This window comes from Vulpes lagopus, chromosome 4, assembly GCF_018345385.1.
Source record: "Vulpes lagopus strain Blue_001 chromosome 4, ASM1834538v1, whole genome shotgun sequence".
Lineage (NCBI taxonomy): Eukaryota > Metazoa > Chordata > Mammalia > Carnivora > Canidae > Vulpes > Vulpes lagopus.
This window is the reverse complement of record NC_054827.1, coordinates 68,553,085-68,576,631: the sequence shown is the minus strand read 5'-3', so window position 1 is coordinate 68,576,631 and position 23,547 is coordinate 68,553,085. Positions and strand designations below refer to the sequence as shown.

Sequence of the window (23,547 nt, the reverse complement as noted above, 5' to 3'; positions counted from 1 at the left end):
GCCTATCAAGAAATATTTCCTTCTGAGATGCCATGGAGACCTGAAGGAGACCATTCATCGTAATGTTAAATTTATTAATTTGCACCTGTCATAAAACAGATTTTTAAACAGCTAGGCTTACCTATTACGTGCATTCTGCAGTATCATTAGTTGAGGAAAGTAAGTGAACCTAGAATTTCAACATCTAATGAGAAATCTAAAAGTTCTGGACAAAATACTTCCCACACTGATTTAAAAGCATGTGATTTGACAATACACCACAAGAGGGAGCGCCTACGCTGTTCGTAAACGGAGTGTTTCCAATAAAACTAATGCTCAGAACTTGACGTAATGGACAACCAGGGTCCAGACCTACCCACTACCATGTGCAGAGACTAAAGGCAAAAGGGAAAATGAAAAATCTCTATACCTAGCTATTCATAAGTTAAAGATAAAGCTCAGCCCAACCCACCTTCCCCCTTCAGAGGCCCAGAGCCTACTCCTTCCCAGGCTTTTACCTTCAAAACCTACAAGTTAAGAGACCGTGGTTTCCTCTGGGCCCATCCTCTGCCAAGGGCAGGTCAGAAGGCTGCAGTCTGCAACGAGATTTCACTCCGCCAGTCACACTTTTTTTTTTTTTCTTTTTGAATTTCTAGGAGGTACCCACATCTCCTGAGAAGCAGCATGATTTTCTAAGGAACCCAGTCTGCATAAGTACCTGCGCCAGGTACTCTGAGGTGGCTAACATGAAACAAAAACAGCTTCTCTACCTCCCTTCCCAGGGAATGACTAATTTTCTTCCTCCCATGCCCCCCACCTCATCCCCTAGTGACTGCCCTGAAGGAGAAAGGGAAGCTGCTTTTCTTTAAACTTGGCCAGGCCTGAGTCTAAGCAGCATCTTTTGGCCACAGTATAGTTCATCCCCACATCCCCCTCCTACAACTTCTCTTCACTAATCTTGTTACCAATCTTTCCACAAACCCTTTTTTTTTTTTTTTTTTAAGTTTCTTTAAAGAGAAAATCAAGTTATGTTTGAGTTTCGGTGTCTGGGGGGGGGGTTCCCTCTCTGCACGTGGCTCTGGGCAGGGGCCTTCTTGCCCAGGGCTAAGGGCAGCTGGTAGCAGAAGATCAGAGAAAGCAGCAAGACAAATACTCTTCCTGAACGTGAGGAGCCACACTCTCAGGTGCACATTTACCTTGCCTGCCACAAGTGATGTAGGAACAGGATGTGAGCCAGGTGATAGAGGGACTTCTTGGGCTGCCGCTGTTCATAAAAATTGAGGGTTGAGGGGGTGGCAAGATGTTGCCCAAGGAATCCCGGACAATTCAGGACTCTATCTTTGTGGGAAATGAAAAGATCAACCTGCCTAGGATGCTAGCTAGCCTGCTCACTCACCTCCTATGGGGAACCGGAGTCAAGACAATGATTCTCTAAAAGAGCTGTAACAGCATCTACGTAAAGATGCTGGAAGCAAAAAGAGCAACCAGGCATATAGTATAGAAACGAGGAAAGTGAGAGAAGTAAATGATAAACACAGGAAATTTTAATCACATAAGGTGGTCGAAGGAGATAATTTAAGTTTCTAAAGAAAAGACTCTAACATTATGGAATAAAATACTCAAAGATCTAATTTTTAAAAATGGGGATACCTGGGTGGCTCAGCGGCTGAATGTCTGCCTCCGGCTCAGGGCGTGATCCTGGAGCCTCGGGATCGAGTCCCCCATCGGGCTCCCCGCGGGGAGCCTGCTTCTCCCTCTGCCTGTGTCTCTCATGAATAAATAAATAAAATCTTCTAAAAATAATAATAATTTAGAAAATGCCCCTAACATCTAAAAATATGTATGGAAATCTATATACTTCAATCTCCATAACTGGGTGCCAAGAAAACATGGCATCAACAGTCGTCACCAACACATAACTTGGACTGGACTTTAAAGAGACACTCCAAATTGCACAGACCTATGGACTTTTGGCAATATTCTTTATAGAGAATGCCAACACTATAATATACAAAGTATTACAAGGACTTGGAAATGACTTCAGAATACACAGGTGGCCAGAGGTTACCTGTGTACTATGGGATGGATACGAAATTCCAAAAATGTTAGTGAGCAACTTATGAATACACAAAAGGGAAACAACTGGAGTTACAAATATGAATAACACCTTCTGACAATATGCTAACCTTTCACTAAATATATCCTTAATTATTCAGACTGGATTGTTCAGGAGAGAAAAAAAAACTATATAAACAAATACTGTTATACTTTCTGGTGCTTCTCAACACTCAAGGCTTTCACAATCATTTCCTAACCTAATCTTCACAACAACTTTCTTTAATCATTTTTAAATGAGGAAACTGAAGCTCAAAGTCACTGCTGTGCACAGGTAGGTTTTTCTAACGTAACCCAATAATCCGATTCCTAGTCTTCTAATCCCCCAGTGTACGCTCCATGATCTCTGAGCCACAATTCAAGGAGCTGAACTATCACCCAGGGAGCTATAAAGCAAGATTTCCCCAAGTATATTTTATGGAACCCTAGGCTTTTGAGCATCTCCGTGAACTCTGGGCTTCTCTGTCAAATTAGCGAAGGCAATAAATACCTATACTCATTTATTATTTCCTCCTCCTAGAAAGTAATAAGCATACATTTATACATAATATGATAGAGTTTTCACAACATATCATATATTTAAGTTACCTTTTTTTTTTCTCCATCAATGTGCAATATCTAGTAGAACAGGCTTATAAAACACACTTTGGAAGAATACTGGTTTCAAGTATGGTAAAGGGGCCAAGGGAATACAAAAAAACCTTAAGTAATTAAAATGTCTTTAATTTAACCCTGGCATGGATAGACTTAAAACTTACAGAGTCAGTTTTATCAGTGATCTCTTAATGATTCCTATTGCCAAGATTTAGGATTTTGCCTTTCACCCCTCTCATTTCTTCTCACCTTTGGGATGAACATCCACTATCACAAATGTAGAAACTGAGATGAGATGCCTGGGTGGCTCAGTGGTTGAGCATCTGCCTTTAGCTCAGGGTGTGATCCCAGGGTCCTGGCATCGAATCCCACATCGGGCTCCCCACATGGAGCCTGCTTTTCCCTCTACCTATGTCTCTGCCTCTCTCTGTATGTCTCTCATGAATAAATAAATAAAATCTTTAAAAAGAAGAAGAAACTGGGAAGATGACTCCCATTATCAATTTTAAACTTCCAGTGTCTCTCACGCTCCAGAACTGTATTTCTGATGTCAAACTTCTACCTCAAATGTCTAAAATAAAACTCATCATCATTCTCAAAACACCACCTTCTTTGATTTCCCAATATCTGTTTATACCATCTGTTTTCTAGTCATCAACCTTATAACATAAGAATCATTCAACATTATATTCCTTGCCTAAAAGGAATATGGCCACATCATATGCTTTTCCTAATCATACCCATTGTTCAAGTCCAGCTCAAATTCCACTTCCCCTGACGCCCAAGGGAAAAGCTTTCTTCACTTACTACTATCCTTCTCCAGTCTGTGACTATGTACTCTGAAGTTCTAACTGCCTCAATGACTCACCAGGTTCTCACTAATCATGCCTTACTTATATTTGATCCTCATTTATGTTAATAGCAATAACAGTAATATTTACTGAGTGATCATCTTATGCAAGATCCTTCCCTATCATGTATAATCGAATCCCTAGAAACGAACTACGAAGGAAGTACCATTACTTTTCACATATTACAAATGAGCAAAATCAGGATTAGATTAACTGCTTCCAAAATCTCTAAGACTAAAGAGCCTAATCTTTTAACAGATTCATCGCATGGTTAATGGTGACATAAAGCGAATTGGTTACTTAGATACTTTGGAATGAAAATTCAAAAAATTTCTATAAGGGATTCTATTAAGATGAAATAAAAAGACAAAAACTTTTAATATCATTTCTAACAGCCAATCTACTTATCTTATCTAAGATAAGTAGATTGTGTCTAAGATTGTATCTAAGATACAAACCCCTAACCTAAGTGGCCATAACTCACAAGATAAGAAAAGTAGAATCCAACATACCGTGAAAGTCATAGGAATGACCACAAATGCATAAAACCTTTTTTAAAACATTAGAATATTCTATGTATAATCTCATACCAAGAAATTAGAAAATGTCTTAAAATAAAAATATTAGTTTAAACTTATATATAAAATTTGTATGAATCTATGACTGAAATAAATTGAAATGGAAATCAAAAGTCTACCTCTAAATGTCTTTTCTGGAGAATTGACATCAAAGCTCAATCAAAAATAATCAACCCTGTGTGTTAAACGGTTTCAATATAGAGAAGAAAATATAAAGCTTCCCCAGTTGTTATAAAGTACTAGCACTACTTCATTTCAAAACAGCAGTCATTTGGGGGCACTTGGGTGACTCGGTTGGGGTCAAACTCTTGATTTCAGCTTGTGTTTTGATCTCAAAGTGGTGAGACTGAGTGCTTGGCCATGAAGGTCCGCTTGGGATTCTCTCCCTGTGCCCCTCCCCCTGTTCTCTCTCTATCTCTCTCTCTCTCTCTCTCTTTCTCAAATAAATAATAAAACCTTTAAAAAAAAATAGCAGTCATTTATAAGGAAAAACTTTAAGTCAAAATATTTTTTAAAGACAAATGCTAGAAAATATATATGGACTATTTTTTATGTATCAGCTAAGATTGCAGTAGAAGACAGACAAAAGGGATAACTGACGGAAATTTAACATTTTTTTTTCTAAAGGAGAGTTAAAGGAACAAACAGTAGGTTCCAGTATCCCTAGGCAATTACCAAAACAGGGCAAAAACTATAGTGTAGTTTTAGGCACAGCGACTTCTGCACCAACTCTAGTGGGGAACAGAGCAGGGAAATAAGCTTTACAACCTCTTTCTTTCCAATAGGCAAACTCTCATTGGCTAAACCCAACTAGAAGCCAGGTGGCAAAAGTGCCAAGGCAATGTAGTCCATGGGGTTTATGCTATTAAACAGGTTGATAAAACAAGATGATAAAATGATTGACAGACCTGAAAGGACAAACAGATCATATCCAGCATTGTCCATTTTTTTTGTTTTTCTGGTAGCTTAGCATTCATTTTTAATCTTTGTCCAGATAGAAAACATCTCCAACACAAGAAATCCACAAGAACCTATCACCAAAACATCACCCTGGGGTAATGTCAATCCAGTTACTCTCCCACCTGAACCCAACGCTGAAATGTTGGTAATCACCAGTGGTCTTCATATAATGGGCAGAGGAAGACAAGAACAATGGGACAATTAACAAGCTCTACAGTTCTTCCTTCCGTAGCTGGTCAGAAAGCCTGAGTTGACAAACATCGCTTGTTTCCCATCATCCAGGTTGTGTACCCTTTAGTACCTGCCTGTACCTCAACTGATCTGGGGCTTTACACAGCATCTGCAAGTCTTCAGCTGCTTTATCTCTCTCTGGTTGCCATAGTTATCCTTTTAACAAGTACTATTGGGTGTGAGAGTGTTAAGAAGCACCCAAATGAATTCCCTCAGTCCAAAACACATTTTTTTTGGATACTGTATAAAAAGAAAGAACGCAATATCCCTTTAGTAATCTAATTTCAGCCAGTTCAGTGACCATATTCTCTTCCTGTTGAGTATTTAAATAGTTCTTTAAAAATATAATTAGAGTTGTCTCAGCTTTAAGGGAATAATGACTGAGTTATCTGATGGAAGCTTTCATCCTGTGGGGACTAGGACTCAACAAGATCAAGGCAGAAAGCCAAAATTCTATAAATTTCTAAAAATTTCAATACAGAAGGAAGAGGCACTAATCCCTTGCCACTTCCTAGCTCCTTACTACCCTATGCGTTATAGCTATAAAGGATGCAGAGTGGTTTCTGTCTTATTTAACATATATACCATGTTCTATAGGGAAGAGAATTTTATGCTGCAAATTATAATACAATGGACATCATTCCAACAAGTCAGTAGTTTCTGGGTTTAGGGCACACAGTAAGACACACAGATGAATTTCATAAAAAAGGACTTTCTTAATATACTTCTTTTGTTGCATGTAAGTTTCTTGGTCAGAAGTGATGTTGTATAGGATATAATAATGATGAATAGAGCATTTTGTAAGGGAAACAGTGTTGAGTGTTGGTAGAGGCTTTGGGGGCAATGAAAAGAAATTCACATCTGGAATATACAGTTGAGTCAGGAGGATAATTTGCAACCAGGAAACATACATTTTAACTGCCTTTGGGAATATTTGTTGCCCTGGAGAATACTGGCATATCAGAAGCTCTCAGAACTGGCCCCTATAGTTAAAAAATAAATCAGTCAATCTGTAGTGGGAATAGCTAGCGTAGTCTTGAGGAGGGAAAGGCATGTTTTTTAATCCATGCTTACGTCATTATGGCCACTTTTGACATGGTACAATTCCACAAGACACTGAGTGACATTCACTATCCAGACCATCTTTTCTTCCTGAGAACTTCTTCCACAAAGGATATTCTCAAGTGAGCATTAACAAGTTGCAAAAACATCTTTACATTCATATACAAGGCAATCAGAACAAGGAGCATGCAAATCTGAGATGCTTGCCTACCTAATTACTTGTGCTTTCCAAACCTACTTGTGGGGGGCTTTGGTTTCTGTCCATGGGACTTAGAATTTCCCCACTTATAACATGTCAACTCGGTCTCTGAAACTTACTTGGGTAATGGAGCCAACCTTGCCTCTGAAGGGTAGCACAGCCACATAGTTTCTATCCAGTACAAATTATATCCTACAAGTCTTTTTGAATTTGCAAAAAATAAGGGTTACCATAAGAATGTAAGATTCGGCACATGTGTGTGGCTCAGTCCATTAAGCGTCCAATTCTTGGTTTGGACTCAGGTCATAATCTTGGGATTATGAGATCAAGCCCCGTACCAGGCTCCATACTCCACGCAGAGTCTGCTGGCGATTCTTTCCCTCTTCCTCTCCCTTTGCCCCCTCCCCACCTCACTCTCAGTGTATTGCTTTCAAATAAATATATAAATAAATACATAAAATCTTTTTTTTTTAAAGAGTATATGATGAATTAAATTTCATAGCAAAATATCCTGGGTGTTAATTCAATTCATTAAAAAAAAAAAAAAAAACCTGAAAAAGTAGCTACTGAAAATGATGAACAAATTATAACCCTGCATTCCCCCCCAAAAAATCAGTCTCATGTAGTAATAGTAGTACATAATATAAAAATTAAAATTAAAACCTGACAAATACAAAATATATATGCTCTAAATATTATAGTAATAAAATTTTTTAAAGAAATTAAGAATAAGTGCCAAAAATGAATTTGAAATGTCAGAATATAACAAATTAATATGAAAAACAATGGACAGAAATCATAGACTAAAAACAGTAATAAATGAAATTTAAGTGCTACATGAGGTCTAGAGAATATGTTTCAGTTTGCAGTAATCAAAACTCTGTCACAAAAACTGTATCCTGGAAAATTTCATATTTAGCAAATGTAATAGACTTAGTCATTATGTCCTCTTAATACCACGGAGTCTCTTAAAAACTCAAGCAGGTAAAATACTTTTTATTATAACAATTAACTGCTTTTACAACACTGAAATTGGAAACATGACCAGCTTGATAACAAAATGAAGATAATAGGAAATATAATCTACAAAAAAAATGGCATGGCTACAGATAATTGTTCAAGAAATAAATGTTTTTCACATTATTCCCAGAGACTCCATGAGCAATTCAGTATTACTCAAGATCCTCAGAATTATTTCAATGAAGAAATCCTGTAAGTTTGGTTTTTTATTAACTTTTTGAAACAGTTCCTTCTTCCCATCTGCCCTCTTTCATGTGATGGGCTCTTCGGTGCCTTAGAGAGTGTCCCTCTCAATTCAACAAGTATCTACCAACTGTCTACCCAATGCCAGATAATATGCTGAACAATGGTGCATTTCTCAATGCTGAAACTCTTTTTTTAAATAATACATTTTAACATGCTACAGAGCTTTATGGGACATTGCCTTTCTGACCTCTTCCAATAACTCAAATAACAGACAGTAATGACATTGTGGGTGGCCAGTGGGTCTGTGCAAAGTATTCTGGATGGAATGAAAGGCGATAGGATGATTAGAGGTGGAAGAGACAACTGCTTCTCATCCAAATCATATAAAAGATAAAATTCAGAAGTCTTCTCTGAGCAACAAAGGTCAATTAAAACAGACTGTGGCATGGAGAAAAACAAGGCTCTGGCCATACTCACTGTTAATACCCATTAAATGAATTAAGATAGTACCAAGCAAATACTTTTAATTGGAAAATGTAGCTTAGAGAGAAGTACCTAAGGGTATGGCTCTCCCATTAGTCCAATATGCTTAATTAAGTCCAGAGAGAGTCATGAGGTTAAGAAAGATAAGACATACAACAAAACTAGGAGTGTGGTAATTGGCACATATACCTGAAACAATTAGACAACAAGCTGGTTTTTAAAACAGTTATACTACCAAATGAACCACTAGCCTCTTCTCGGGAGAATATGACTGAATGAGTATGAAAATGACCATTAGCTCCCAAATTTCTATAGGTAAGAAATAGGCTACTACAGATTCTAACCATCCAAGGAGTATATTCTCCATTTGCCCTCTTCAAATATAGCCAAAGACGATAAAAAGGACCAACAGAGAACACTGAGACGCTCCCAAGAAGCAGGTTTACTCAAGGAACAAGCATAACATCTTCCTAGTGGGATCTCAAGATTTCTCTGAACTAGTGACTGCTATGTATTTTCCCCTTTCCAATCAGTCTGATTATTGTGACAAATACATTTCTTATGTGTTTGGATTATTAAAGGAAAAAAATTAGTGCTAGTGCTAACAGGAATATAAAGAGAGTCAAAATTCAAAATATATCACAGATGAAAAACTTATTAACATTTAAAAAAAAATAGAAACCCATTAGGATCTAGTACTAGGTATAGAATTCTCAGACTTGACAACAAAAATGAAATCCATCAAAGGAAAAATTGATAAACTGAACTTCAAAATTAAAACTTTTGGTCTTGTGAAAAAAAACCCTGTTAAAAGTAAGAAAAGATAAGCTACATATTAGATGAAAATATTTGCAAATCATCTATCTGACAAAGATCTAGGACTTAGAATACATAAGCAGCTTTCGAAATTCAACAGTAAAAATTAAACTATCTGGTTAGGAAATGGGCAAAAAACATGAACAGACATTACATCAAGGTTAAACAGATGGCAAATGAGCATGAGCAAAGATGCTCAACATCATCAGATATCAGGAAAATGCAAGTTGAAGCCACAGTGAGATTTCATTGCAATCTATCAGAATGGCTAAAATAAAAAATAATAACGGCATCAAAGGATGGCAAGGATGGGATCACTCATTCTTTGCTGGTGGGCTATAAAATGGTATAGTCTCTCTGGAAAATAGTTTAACCGTTCTCAAAACAAAAACAAAAACAAAAACAAAAAAAAACTGAACTATTACATGACCCAGTTGTTTTACTCCTGAGCATCCAACCTAGAGAAATGAGAACTATGTTCACACAAAAATCTGTACAAATGTTCATAACTTTATTTGTAACAGCCAAACAACGGATCAGCTAAGATGTCCTTTCATAGGTGAATTGTTAAACAAACCATGCATAATACATCCATAAAATGAACTACTTAGTAATTAGCAATAAAAAGGAATGAACAATTGATAAACACAACTCCGATGAGTTTTTACAGAATTATTCTGAGTGAAAAAGCCAATTACAAAATGTTATATACTGCCCAATTACCAAAATATAGTAAAATCTTTAAATGTAACAATGTTAGCATGAGGTAATTTACAATAAAAACCTTTTTAAATATAAATACTCAACTTTATGAGAATGGTTAAAGTTTAAAATGGAATGTTATGCAAGAATAAGAATGCTCAAAGGTTACAAATTATACAAAATATATTAACTCTATAAGAAATAGGCACACTAAAAACATTAACATTCTCAACATTGCTTTCCTTGAGAAAAAATAATGAATTGCTTTTTCCTCTATTTCTTAGTATTATCCAAATTGTCCGCAATGATCCATATGTCTTCTCTAACCAGAAAAAATGTGTTAATAAAAAACACAACAAAAGAGGGCTGATTAAATAGGCTATTTATAAAATGAATATAAAAGCATAAATATTTTGCAACTGTTTTTTAACATAACCATGTCCAATATATATTCTTAAACAAAAAGTAGGTATTTAAAAATTCAAAATGATGTTTCCTTAAAATGTACATTTAAATGCATAATGTATAAATGTGAGTAAGATGTATAAATGTTGGTAAGACTATGTGGATGTGAGTGTGCATGAGTATGTGTTAATGACTGTGTAATTTAAGCGTGTGTATAATATGTGACTATTTATGAATATGTGTATAAACATATATATACATTAAGAAGGCTAAACAATATCAGCAGTGGGTAATCCTAACTTGTGTTATGAAAATTTACTTCCTTCCTTTCCAGTTGCATTTATGCCATTTTCCCCCTTTTATCCCATTTCTTTTTGGTTTTGTTTGGTTTTAATATTCTGAAGGGCTTGCAAAGGATGTACCATGTTTAAAATTAGATAAAAAATTAAGGATAAAGAAGCACTTTGACTATTTAAAAAATAATATTTTAGTATAGTATTTTGAGTAGATTCATTTAAGCTGAGCTATACCAAATTTATTTTCTTACCACCTAAGAATATAGCTAAAACACTCCCTAAATATATTATTTTGGAAGTGTTGAGCCAGACTTTAGAGATTTACCAATATCAAGTGACACTGACCAAAAAAAAAAAAAAAATAAGTATCATTTTGAAAAATTTTTAGTTGTTCATATGATTTTGTAACTATCACTGCTAATAACTAAACAAACCAAGAAAGATAGTTTTTTGCTATCTTAAACAGTTCTCAAAAAAAAAAAAAAAAAATCTTGAACCATTACATGACCCAGTTGTTTTACTCCTGGGCATCCAACCTAGAGAAATGAGAACTATGTTCACACAAAAATCTCCATTACTTAAATAGCCATTACTTAATAATCATGAGATTATTATTATTCATTGCTACCATTTAATGAGCACTTACCATGCACCAGGCACTGCTTTATCACTGTATGTGTACAGTCTCCTATGAGGTAGGAGTTATTATCATCATCATAATTTATAGTAAAGCTTATCCAGGGCCACACAGCTCTATCACACCACATTCAAGCAAAAATTTAAATTCAGCTTTGACCCTAATATTCCTGCTCAACTGCTGCATACTTCTACTCAATGTGATGTGCTCATAGTATTAAAATAAAGGGAAAAATACATTAAAACACACAATGGCTAATTGATGCATTTTTAAGAACAGTGACTTAGAAAATAGAATTTCCTCATTTCTTTCTTGCCACAAACCACATTCTTACCAACCTTTCTGAGGAAGCGACAAAAAGCATTGCTTAATAATTACCTCCCATACAGTATACCAGTAAGACACAACTATGCCTATGGTCGACTTGAATGCCTTATCAGAGCATTTCCTTTTATTTTATACATGAAAGCAAATAAAGGTAATCACTACTAAATAGTCTATCAAATCACTCTGCCATTTTAGCATCACCTTAGAAGCATGGTAGCTACACAGCGAAATGAACAGTTTAGCAAGCAATTAAGACAAAAAACAAAAGTAGAGTATCAAAGCATTGTGTTACTATTTCTGAATATGCTTCTCGTTTTAGCTTCCTTTTTCCACACTGCAAATTTTTCAGATCCCAAATCTCACCCATAAAGACTGTCAATGCTTTGCCTCTGATACCTCTGATAACACAATTCCCCCCAATTCAGTGGCCAATGAAAGAAAGAAAGAAAGAAAGAAAGAAAGAAAGAAAGAAAGAAAGAGAAAAACTCCCCATTACTCTTTTGGCCCAGTTTATATTAAAATGTGAACAGAGCATCCAAACTGCCTCTATCTGACATTAACTACTCTTACTGCCTTCTGTGGAAGGGAAGTCATTAGACTCCTACTATGCTTTCGCTGAAAGGATCCATTCATTCATTAATATATTTGACAACTCAACAAACCTTTGTTGAACTCCTACCATCCAACACAGGCTGTGCTAATGCTGGTCGTAATGAAGTTTCTAAATTCAACACAGCCTTCCAAAACGACATAAGACAGCATGGAACAGAATTCCCAAAGCCTGTTCTCCAAAACACTTCTCTGGAGCAGAAAACATAAAGTGAGCAGTAGAAGCAGAGTAAAGGAGGCAAGCGTTAACAGTGGGGTCTTTTGGTACATATCACATCCTCTAGCTAAAGATTCACAAACTGCATCAACTTTTACAGAGATGCATCAGAGACACTTAACTTCCATTTTCCCAAACTCATTGAACCATGGAACATATTTTTAATATATTTTAAATAGCTTCAGAAACTGTGCTCTGCAGATCATACTTGGGAAATGCTGAGACATTATATTCTTTTGCTCAAGGGCATGCACTTATAAATCTCTATCTACAAATTATAGCTCTGAGCAGAAATGAGTTTGTGCTAACATGTCACTGACACATGCCTTCCGACTTAATTTTCTTAGTTTCCTCTATTTTAGAAGTGTGGTCATTTGAAGTCCAACAAAACTGGATACATTAAAGTATCTAGTATTCCATGACAGTTGTGAGACTTCTATTTTAAAGGAATTTATAAAGCAATAATCCTGAAATGAAAAGTAACCTCTATGTCCACAGCTGAGACTTTACAAAAATAATTAAGCACCAATTTGGACATATGTTTCCTCAAATGGACTGATAACCTGGGTAGCTTTAAAAAAAATAAAATAAAATCCTGAGTCCTCCAGACTTGCTGAATCAGGATCCCCAAGGGGCATTAAATGATGGTAGCAAGCATCCAGGGTAACTCATATAATCCAGGAAATTTGGGGAAGACGAAAGTGCCTTGAATATTAAAACTTGTGCTAGTTTCATCTGGAGCACTGACTACCCCTAAAACTTAATTCTAGCTCTTTTATTGTATGTATAGAATTTATAACTCTTTTGAATCATTTGTTTTATTACATCATTGTATCTCTAAGATATCTTTTTGCTTTTTATTCATTTGTTATAATAAAATTGAAATATAAGAAAAATAAAACTGATTTTTTATAAGGAAGAAGGAATATTAAGAAAGAAGGACACTCAGAGGCTCAGTGAAATTAAAGTACACTGTATTAAGTTAGCGATTGTAAAATTAGAAGATTCTTGGCCCTATGTCTTCTCCAATCAAGGCACGTATTCCATATTAAAAAAAAAATCCTTATGAAAGAAGATAAAATACAAAATAGTAACTAAAATTAAATCATATATTGAATCCCAAGCTAATTATTTTCCTAGCTCAACATTTTAATAGTCACCTTGCTTAGCAAACATCCTTTGGTACAGAATTCTTCCTGAAATACCAATCTAAAACATTAGAAATTTAGTGTTGAAGCAAATGGAAAGTGTTGAGAGCTATCTTTTCCTGAGGGGAAGGAATGGAAAAGAGAAACGTGAAAATAATACAACTTAGAAAAAGTTATCCAATTATTGGTCAATAGGGAAAAAGAGTTTCACTGGACTTAGTAATTACTTCTCCGTAATTTCTAAGTATTTACTAATGACCCCCACCCTCGCAAAGTCTCAAAGAGACAAAAAGATTATTGTCCATAACACCATTAAATTAACACTCATTCACAAGGAATTAAAAAGTGGTTGGATGAAAACAAAATGTTATGTGGTAAAGATCTACTTTCACATGTTTACAATACCTGAAAGTTATATTAAAACATGTTATAACAAATTGATATATCAAAAGTGAATGTCAAATATTATTTACTTGAAAATATTTTATGACACTATTCTATTTTCAGGCTACCATATATAAAAATTAGTCCTGAGAAGCATTTCTCTCAATTTTAATTCTTCCTCTTTTTTGCAACCAATAACAACCAAAACTTCCTTTGATAAATGTTATTATCTCCAAAGTTAATCACCCCAACCCTTAGGTCATCATAAAAGTTTCCCTTAAAACAATACTTTCCTGAACCTACTTAAATTTATTTTTTACAGAATAGAAAATTCAAGCTATTTCAAACAACTTTTCTACCTTTTGCTGACTCTTGACCTCCTTTTGTGTTTTTCTCACACCTGTGGAAATTATACATGCTTATCATATTTCACATTTTGTTTTCCTCTACTTACCAACTATATTATATTACCTTGATCTCCTCTTACAGAGATGATTTCATCCAAACTGAGCTCTGACTTTTCTCAAGTTCAAACAACAACAAAAAAGCACATAAAGGAAAACACTAACTCTCTCAATGTCCTTTTCAAATTAAATTACATGTACGACTTCAACTAATAAAATGATTTCTTAGTGTGAGGCTTTTTGGGTTATTTATTTTATATTACCTAACAAGATTGCACATGCCCTTGTTTCTAATTTATTTACAGAAAGTTTTCAACTCCTTTGTTTCCTTTTCCCACTGATCTCCAGTTTTCTTACACACTCTTCTTAGACTTGAACAAATCACTAAGAATTTTAGTTATAGAGTCTAAAATATGCAAAGGTGGATTAACTTTTTTGAACAGACAAGTTACTATTATTTTTAAAGATTTTATTTATGTATTTGAGAAAGAGAGTTGAGGGGAAGGGAGTACAGAGGGAGAGGGGCAGAGGAAGAAGTACACTCTACTGAGCAAGGAGTTGGATGTGGGGCTAGATCTCAGGATTCTGGGATCATGACCTGAGCTGAAGGCAGACGCTTAACCGACTGAGCCACGCAGGCATCCCACGTTATTATATGTTTTTAAGAAAAGTACAGATTATTATAATGGCTATTTAAAATTGGGGGGAAATGGTTTAAATTCATAAAAATAATCATGCAATATGTAAACACTTCAAAATGAATAAATTCATAAAAATATTGAAACTGTTCAATATAGTTAATAAACCTATGAGAAATAAAAATTTAAAAACATTAAACAAGGCATAAAAACTACAGTTAGTTTTAGCTATTATTGAACTCTCTATGAAATCAGTATGAATCACTCACTTCACAGCTTGTCCTAAGGTTCTACATTGTAAAAGCACGTATTTATGATATTTAGCATTTCTTCTGTTTCCAAATACCTGGGTTCCTTTCCTTTAGATATGTAATGTGGTTTCAGTCCTGAGTTTTGTATCTGCTATATTGTAAATACCTACATATTAAAGAAAACCTTCAAGGGAAAAAAATGCAAAAATTCAAAATAGCAAGGAGGCATTTTTACATATTGACTCTGAGAGAGTTCCATTGCTTCCTAAAAGTCAATGTGGCATTATCTACCAAAAATTAGAATGAGGAAGCCCTTCAAACCCAATTTGAGCGCTTCTAGGAATGAAAACTAAAGAGTAATTCATACACTTATATAAACATGTTATGTTCAAAAAATATATTACAACATATATATAATACGCAGTTCACACTAATTCCAAACCTGATTTCTCAACTTCCACCCCTAATGCCATTCTTCTACATTCTAGTGAATGGCCCCAGTTGGTCAAGCCAAATACCAAGGAGTCATTAATCACTCCTCTTCTGTAATCAATCTACCAAAAAGTCCTATCTCTTTGTCCTTGAAAATATATTGAGAATCAGCCACTCCTTTAGATCCCTACTGATACCAACCCAGTCTGACTACCTTTATCTCTCACCTGGACTCTAGTTAAAAAAAAAAAAAAACAACCAAAAAACTCCTAGCTGATTTTCTCCCATTTACTCTCATTCTTCAGAACAAAAGAAGCTAAAATGATCATTCTGAAACATAAGATCATGCACTTTCTTATGGAAAACTTTCTCTTTCTCTGGGCTCCTGGGCGGCTCAGTTCATTAAGTATCTGCCTTCTGCTCAGGTCATGATCTTGGGGTCCTGGGAAGAGCCCTGCATACTAGTAGTCAGTAGTTGAGCTCCCTGTTCAGTGGGGAGTCTGCTGCTCCCTCTCCCTCGGCCCACCCTCCACACACACACACCCCCACCGCCGATCCTGTGCTTCCTGCCCTCTCTCAAATAAAAAAAAAAAATATATTTTTTAAAAAATAAAAGGAAAACTTTCTCATGACTTCCCACTGCACTTAAAGGAAAATGTTAATCCCTCATGCTGGTGTCTACCTATCTCTTTAAATTCATCTCATGCCATGTCCTCCCCTTGCTTTGGTCATGCTGGCCAAAGTGATGATTCCTAAAACCTACCAAGCTCTTTCCTCCTCCAAGGCCCTATATTATGCTTTTCTCCAGCCTGGAAAGCATCTTTGAAAAGTGGGTCCTCGTTATGCAGTTATTATCACAACGGCCTTCCTTTGTCTACGTATCTTCCCTTTTATACCCTATTACTCCATATTATTTGTTCCCTTAATCTTCAAATATCTTGTTTATTTGCTTATCAACTTTGTATTTCTTCCCACTACTGCATAAAATCCTAATGGCATGTAACTGTTTTATTGTTTTATTACACCATGTACAGTCTGTATCAATAAATATTCATTGTATGAGTTTTGATTTCCATTTGCCAATGATAAGCTATTATTTAAATTATGAGTCTAATGTAGACTAAAAACCTCACATATTAGCCAATCCCTCTATCTAATCTACTTCAAGTAAAATAATAAAAAATATCACTAAGACATATCAAATGGAACTTAATGAAAACTTGCAGAGTACAGCATAATATACTAAAAGTTTGTGACCTGGTTTTAGCAATCTTCCTGGCTTTATCTCTAGCCCCCACTCACACACCTTAATTTGTGGTCATTTCCCATTGGGAAATAGAAATTGTTCAGATTAGCTGCAATTCAAAGTGTGTACAGCAAAGACATGAAGCTAGGAAGATTGCTGAAGGAAGATCAGGCTTTAATACTCGAACAGGTGTTATGTTTTTGGTTAGAGTCAGAGATTTTATCAAAGTTCATATAGTTAAAGAACAAGTAGGGCATATGATCAACCGCAAGAGTGAGGACTTTGATTTAGTACAAAGATTACCACGTAAATGCTAAAAACACGGTATTTTCGCTATCATGGAATTGGTATCATGTTTCTTATGTGACAGACTCAAGTTTAGATTTTACTTTACTGTTGAATTTCAGAGGTGTCTTACTAAAACCTAGTGTGCCTTGTTCCTAAAACTACCTCCAATGAAATTATGTGACATTGGCATTACAAAATCTTGTCCGATCTTAGATAATGTACTAGAATCTATAGAAGTTATCTTTCCACTGATAACATACTTTCCTTATCTCATGTACTCCAAAGTCTACCACACTTTGAAAACACCCTCTACTGGAAAATAAATAAATAAATGAATAAATAAATAAATAAATAAATAAATAAAATTAAAAAAAAAAAAACCCTCTATTGGTCCTATTTGCTTGCATATTCTATTTCCAAAATAAAGTCAGCTTACCTAATAAGCATACTCCCAAAACCACGTTGCATAATTGTTAAAAATATTATTGTTAAGTTGTTAAAAATATTTTCCTATTTGTTGTCATTCTATAATTTGGAAGTTGGTCTTAGGAATGTTAACACTTTAGGGGCACCTGGGCATCTGCCTTTGGCTCAGGTCGTGATCCCATGATCCCAGGGTCCTGGGATCAAGTCCCACATCAGGCTCCTCCCAGGGAGCCTGCTTTTCCCTCTGCCCACGTCTCTGCCACTCTTTATGTCTCTCTCATGAGTAAATAAATAAAATCTTTAAATAAAAAGGAATTTTAACACATTAACATGTGGAGGCCGAGAAAAATTAAGGCCATCCCACCTAAAGTTTACCATTAGCACAAGTACAGCCATCTTAGGCCCCTGTGAATAAGAGCTGAACTTTAAGGGGAAAAAGTGCAGAATGTCCTCAATGTCCTCGGCAGGTAATCCCATATCAGAAAGACAACAGAGCCCAAGCCCATGGTAGAAAGGGTAGAAAGTCCCATCTTAGAATTCTTCCATCCCTTCTGGAGGTCCCCTAGACCAGCCTATAAAAAACCCAGCTGTAACCCACTTCGGGATCCAAGTCCCTGCTCTGCTGTGTCGGATACACTTGGACCCAAGCTTGAGCTTGTAAATAAACCCTCGTGTGTTTGCATCGGTGTCGGCTCCTTGGTGGTTTCTTGGATTTGCGATCTTGGGCACAACAAATATTAGTTTTCAATATTAAAACTCACAAATGTAACAACCTTAACCTTTTAAAAAGAATGCCTATATTGCGGCAGGCCTCAATTCTCCTTTCTTCTTACCCTAAGCCTTTTCTTCACTTACCTAACTCCTGAAAAGTTCATTTTATAGCTCTCTTTTTCTCAATTTGCTATTAATAGTCCCAGGAAAGACAATAAAAATGTTAAGGACTTCATTAGCATATCTCTCTGGCTCTATGTAATTGTTTTCCCATTAAAAATGATTCTTTGGCAGGGAGGAGGAGTAGAAATACAGTCAAATTTCCTTTTGAGTCTTTGAATAATGTACTTCTCAACTAACCAGAGCAACACATTAGATAACTCATGAAGTTCTGAGTCTCTAAACTACAGTCATAAGTACAGCTAGCTTCAGTTTCTAGGGAAACTTAGTTCTCCTATAAATTTCACCTCTCCTTAACTCAGGAATCAGGAATCAACATGTCCAGGGGCAGACCTGTAAGCTCAGCAAATAAAACCACAAAGGGGAAGTCTATAGGTCTTAGAACCCCAATGAGGTTACAAGCACAAACAAAATCGATCATTGCTTTTTGAGGAGGACTGTGCGTAATTTGGGGAATGAGTATCAAAGGATTAATAATGCGAATAAATTCTGAATAATGCATTCTCGATAATCTCCTATTTTACACAATTCACATCAAAACAAAGCAGTAAGCAGTGGAGGAGAGGAAGTCTGTACCCTACTGACCTGTACAAAGTAGTTGGAATACAGAGTTAAAAGCCTTATTTTACAATACTTCTTACATTAAAACTAAAACAAAACAGGAACTTACCTTCAAAAAAAGACCCCAATTGGTATCTTCCACTAAAAAATTTTGGCATTGAAAATACAAGGGCTCCCAGTCCTATCATAAAGGATGCAAATGCAAGCCATCTTGGTTTGTGTCCTCTTTCGCCAAAGAATGACACAAATAAAGATAACAAACAGAATGAGATATCATAGCTTGATGATATCAGGCCCGTCAGAGAACTCTTCATTTCATAGCGCTTCTCAATAGTGGAAATGCTAATATTTACGAGGCCATTTACTACAACACCTAAAAAGAGAGAAAAGAAAACATAAGTGGGTGATTTTTATTAACTTTACCATATGGGTTACAATTTTTAACACAGCATACTAACATTTGGTTGCAACTGAAGTTTGGCTATGAATTTATTTTGATTTTTTTGTTGTTGTTGTTAATGTACCAATTCTGAAAGTCTCAAAGTTTCAAGGCTAGCAATGCAAACATACTTCCTTAAAAATCAGTTTGCTTTTAAATGGTATACTTGTGAATTTTCAAGTGTCCATAAAATCGATGCTTACCACATACTAAATTGTAGCTAAGTTCATTTTTTCTCTATATGACAAATAAAAAATCATGAATCCAGTTCACTAGAGAGACTCCAAGAGTAGTATACTCTCATACACCTCACCCAGAAGAGTATAAAAAGTTCAAGGGACTCAAGAGGTCATTAAAGTAACGCCCAATTGTGTCCCAGGTTGTTCAATTATTAAACATGTTTATATATAACTAGAGATGCTTCACTTAGTCTTATGAAAGGTGAAATTGAGCTCTCACACCTCTTTTCCTCTAACACTTTTATAGACATGAAAATTATAGTTTAAAAGATCTGAGAGCAAAAATAAACACACGCTATCTAAGAGTCATTTCAACCACTGGCAGTCTAAATCATATGCAAAAAAAATTAAAAATATACACTTCATTGCTAATTACAACTCTGATGGAAAATACAAGGTACACAAGGTAAAGCTGGAAATCTAACTGTGAGTGGCTTAACAAAAATATCCCCTCCGTTAAATTTACAGGAGTTTAAACATCATTATAAATTGAAAATAAAAAGCATTGGATCAAAATACAGTTTTTAACTAGTTACCCATTTACTTAAGAAGATATCATGCATTTTCATTCATTCCTTAACAGAGTACACACAAGCCATGATTTCTATATCCTCTTTAAACTTTGCTTTATCAAGATTGTAACTGGAATATATGTCAAGAAAATTGATATAATTAATTCTAAAAGTCCTAACAGGATTTTACTTTTTTTTTCATGATTTTGCTTGTATGCCAGTTTAATAAGTCAAAAGCCAATTTGTGATTCTTGAAATTTAAAAGTAAAGTGTCTAATGTACCTGGGAATGGCATGCTTATGAGATAAATTTACCTAAGATTATGAAAATCACCTCCTCCCCACCCCCACCCCCCCAAAAAAATCAACTCTCCAACACACTTGCTATACTGATTACAGGTCCATCATGAAAAACTCAGGTATGATAAAACTTCTCTAAGTAAACTTATAAACTCTTGGGGGGGGGTGGGGATAGCATTTTAAGCCTAAGCATACCACTCTGAATTCTATGTTACAGAAGTTCTAAGAACTCTCCCTTTTAAAAAGGAATTTCATGAAATATTGCATACTACATGTCTCTATTGTACATATATGAAAATAGGACGCATGTTAGAAGGTAAGGTGCTAAGAGAAATCCTGTTTATCTTTGAGAAATTCTGAGTTAAGTAAACTACCCTGACACGTTTGGGGTTTTTGTTTTTCCCCAATCAAATGCTTCTTAATATACCATGGAAATGGACCTCCCAAGGATCATGTCTGAGAAACGTGGTAATGATCCAAACTTAAATGGTAATAATTCAACTTTAAACTGAAACAAGAACTTATTGGGTCACCTTCATCTAGGATTATGCTTCTTAAATTGGGAGCCTCTGGGTAGATGCAGCTAGTGGCTAAGGGGCACAGTTTTCTAGGAGTGCCAATAACCTTTGCTAATAATCTTATTTTATATTACATGGAAGTGCTCTGGAACAAATCATGTATTCTGGAACACAGAAATTTAAGAATATGTTTTAAGGTAAGACAAAGTTTACGTGTGTCCAACTTCTTTGAACTTTGCATTCCTTTGGCACTGAAATGTCTCACCACAGATTTTGGACAACTAAGACCAAGGCATTGAGAGAAGGCGAACTTGCGTGGGGACCAGAGAGGTGGAAAGGGAAATAACTTCTTGGCTCAAAGCAATCGTTGGCAGAAGAGCTGCAGTTGACTTGCAACCAACGTTAACTTCCTTAACCTATATGTGCAATAGCGAGGGGCCCTGAGTAAGGGGAGCAGGAATAAGAAGAGAGAGAATGTATTTAGATTTACTCTTCTGTTAATCTTTTAAAAAGAGTGTCTCCAAAAAATAATAAAATAAAATAAATAAAATTAAATAAAATAATGAAATAAAATAAAATATAAAGTAAAATAAAATATAAAATAAAATAAAATAAAATAAAATAAAATAAAATAAAATAAAAAAGAGCATCTCCAACTCCTCCCTCTCCCCAAAACTATTTCCCGGATGACTTTTCTTCCAATCAGCTCTGGGTAGCCTCTTTAACCAAAAACTTTGAAACTAGGGTTCCATTGACCCAAGAAAATCTACAGGCCATCAGATTCTGAGTTGCAGCATTTATTTCCTTCAGGGTGCTCCATCTGGTACCCCCTCTCCTCGGGTCTGTCACCTTAGGGCACCTGCCCGTTTCTTTCTTTGACCCCGTGCATCAGGCAACTCAGCAACACCTGCACCTTCTCGAGGCTTTCTTTCCCGGGAGCCGCTCCTCCTCTACCACTCACTCCTCCAAACCAGGTGTAGACCGCAAACTCCCAAGGGTATAAACGTGGACTTTATCCGTCACTCCCAAGGGACCCTAAAGGAGCTCCCGGAACAAAACAGATCCTGCCCAGCTCCGCGTTTCAGAAGCCTCGCCTTTCCGCGAGGTCTGCAGCCTCTGCTTGAACATCCCGGGGCTGCACCTGCACCTGCACCTGCACCTGCACCTCCGCTCACGCCTCAACCTAAACACTCGCGAAACACGAACGCTGCCCCCGAGCCCCTTCCCCAACTACCCTACCCCCCCCTGCAAATTGACCCTTCCTTTCCAGAAACAATAGATTTACACACACACCCAAAATAAGTAAATAAACGAATATCCCTTTAGCGAGGAGTTTTAGCTAAATCGATAGGCGGCCGTCGCACAGAACGGTTACCCCGAGTGTAAACCGACCATTCCCAAGCCGAGGCTCCGGTAATTTCGACCTTCCTGGAAGGAATCGAATCGGGGAAACTGAGGTAGAACAGAAACGCAAAAAGGGGGGAAAAAAAAAGTCGTACGGCCAGTGTGAAAAGTAGCTACTGAGGAAGAGCTGCCCCGGCTGGCGCCCCGCCCGCTGCACTTCGGTGGCCGGCGGCTGCAGGTCCCCAGTCGGGGCTGCCGCGCACCTGCCCCCGCCCCGCGCACCTGCCCCCGCCCCGCTCACCTGCCCCCCCACCCCCGCGCACCCGCCCCCGCGCACCTGCCGCGCGCCCCGCACCTGCCCCCCGCGCACCTGCCCCGCGCGCCTGCCCCGCGCGGACCTGCGCCCCGCGCGCCCCCTCGCCCCCGCCGCGCCCCGGCCGCCCCGGCGGCGCCCGCACTACCTTGCGTGAGGGCCAGGAGGCAGTAGTAGAGCAGGAAGCCCGGAGGCGTGTTGCAGCGCTGGAGGCTCCGCGGCTGCAAGTCCCCGCACCCGCACGGCCCCTCCTCAAACTCGGCCAGCGGCTCGGGCCCGGGCGCCTCTCGGGAGGCAAGGGGGCCGGCGGCCGGCGACGGGGGCCCCGCGGGCGGCGCGGGCGGCGGCCGGGCGGTGGGCGACAGGTCCGACACCTCCACGTGGGAGGGCGACGCCGGCGGGCGGCGCGGGGGCTCCGGGCTGGAGGCGACGAAAGCCGGGTTCTCGATGCCGCCGCCGCCCTGCATGGTCGCGCCGCGCTCTCCGCGGCCCCGCGCGTCGGGGCGCCCGAGACACCGGGCCGCTGGCTCCGCCCCCGCGCAGGTGGCAGCGCCCCCGTGCGGGCCCCGCCCCGCCCCGCCCGACCTAGGCCCCGCCCCGCCCGAGCTAGGCCCCGCCCCCGCCCCGAGCTAGGCCCCGCCCCTGCCCCGAGCTAGGCGCCCCCCCTCCCCCCCCCCCCCCCCCCCCCCCGGCAGTCCGCGGGCCTCCAGAGCCCCCTCCGCTGCCGCCGTTGCTCCGGGAGATCCTTCCAGAAACTGTCCCGCGGGTCCTCTTGGCGGGCCCCCGAGCCGGACTGGCGCTGCGCCGCCCGGAATCCCGCGCCCGAGGCAGTGCTGGGGACTGGGCGCTCCCCCGTCATCCTCCCTGGAAGCAGAAATCCCCACCCGCAGCCTCGCCTCCCCGGGGTCCGGGACCTCGCAGCGTCAGCCGGTCTGATGTGACTACCC

The 23,547-nt window shown here is 38.1% G+C and overlaps 1 protein-coding gene across 1 annotated transcript in view; it reads right to left on the bottom strand.

Moving 5' to 3' along the window:
* SLCO4C1 (solute carrier organic anion transporter family member 4C1) overlaps nucleotides 1-23,121 on the bottom strand; it is a 78,439-nt gene extending 55,318 nt beyond the window's left edge. The window contains exons 1-2 of the mRNA XM_041753871.1: nucleotides 22,749-23,121; nucleotides 19,046-19,309 (exon numbers count right to left, since the gene is read on the bottom strand). Coding sequence (XP_041609805.1) covers nucleotides 19,046-19,309; nucleotides 22,749-23,067 — 583 coding nt within the window. The 5' untranslated portion in view covers nucleotides 23,068-23,121. The remainder of the gene's footprint in view (nucleotides 1-19,045; nucleotides 19,310-22,748) is intronic.
* Between the last annotated feature and the right edge of the window lie 426 nt (nucleotides 23,122-23,547).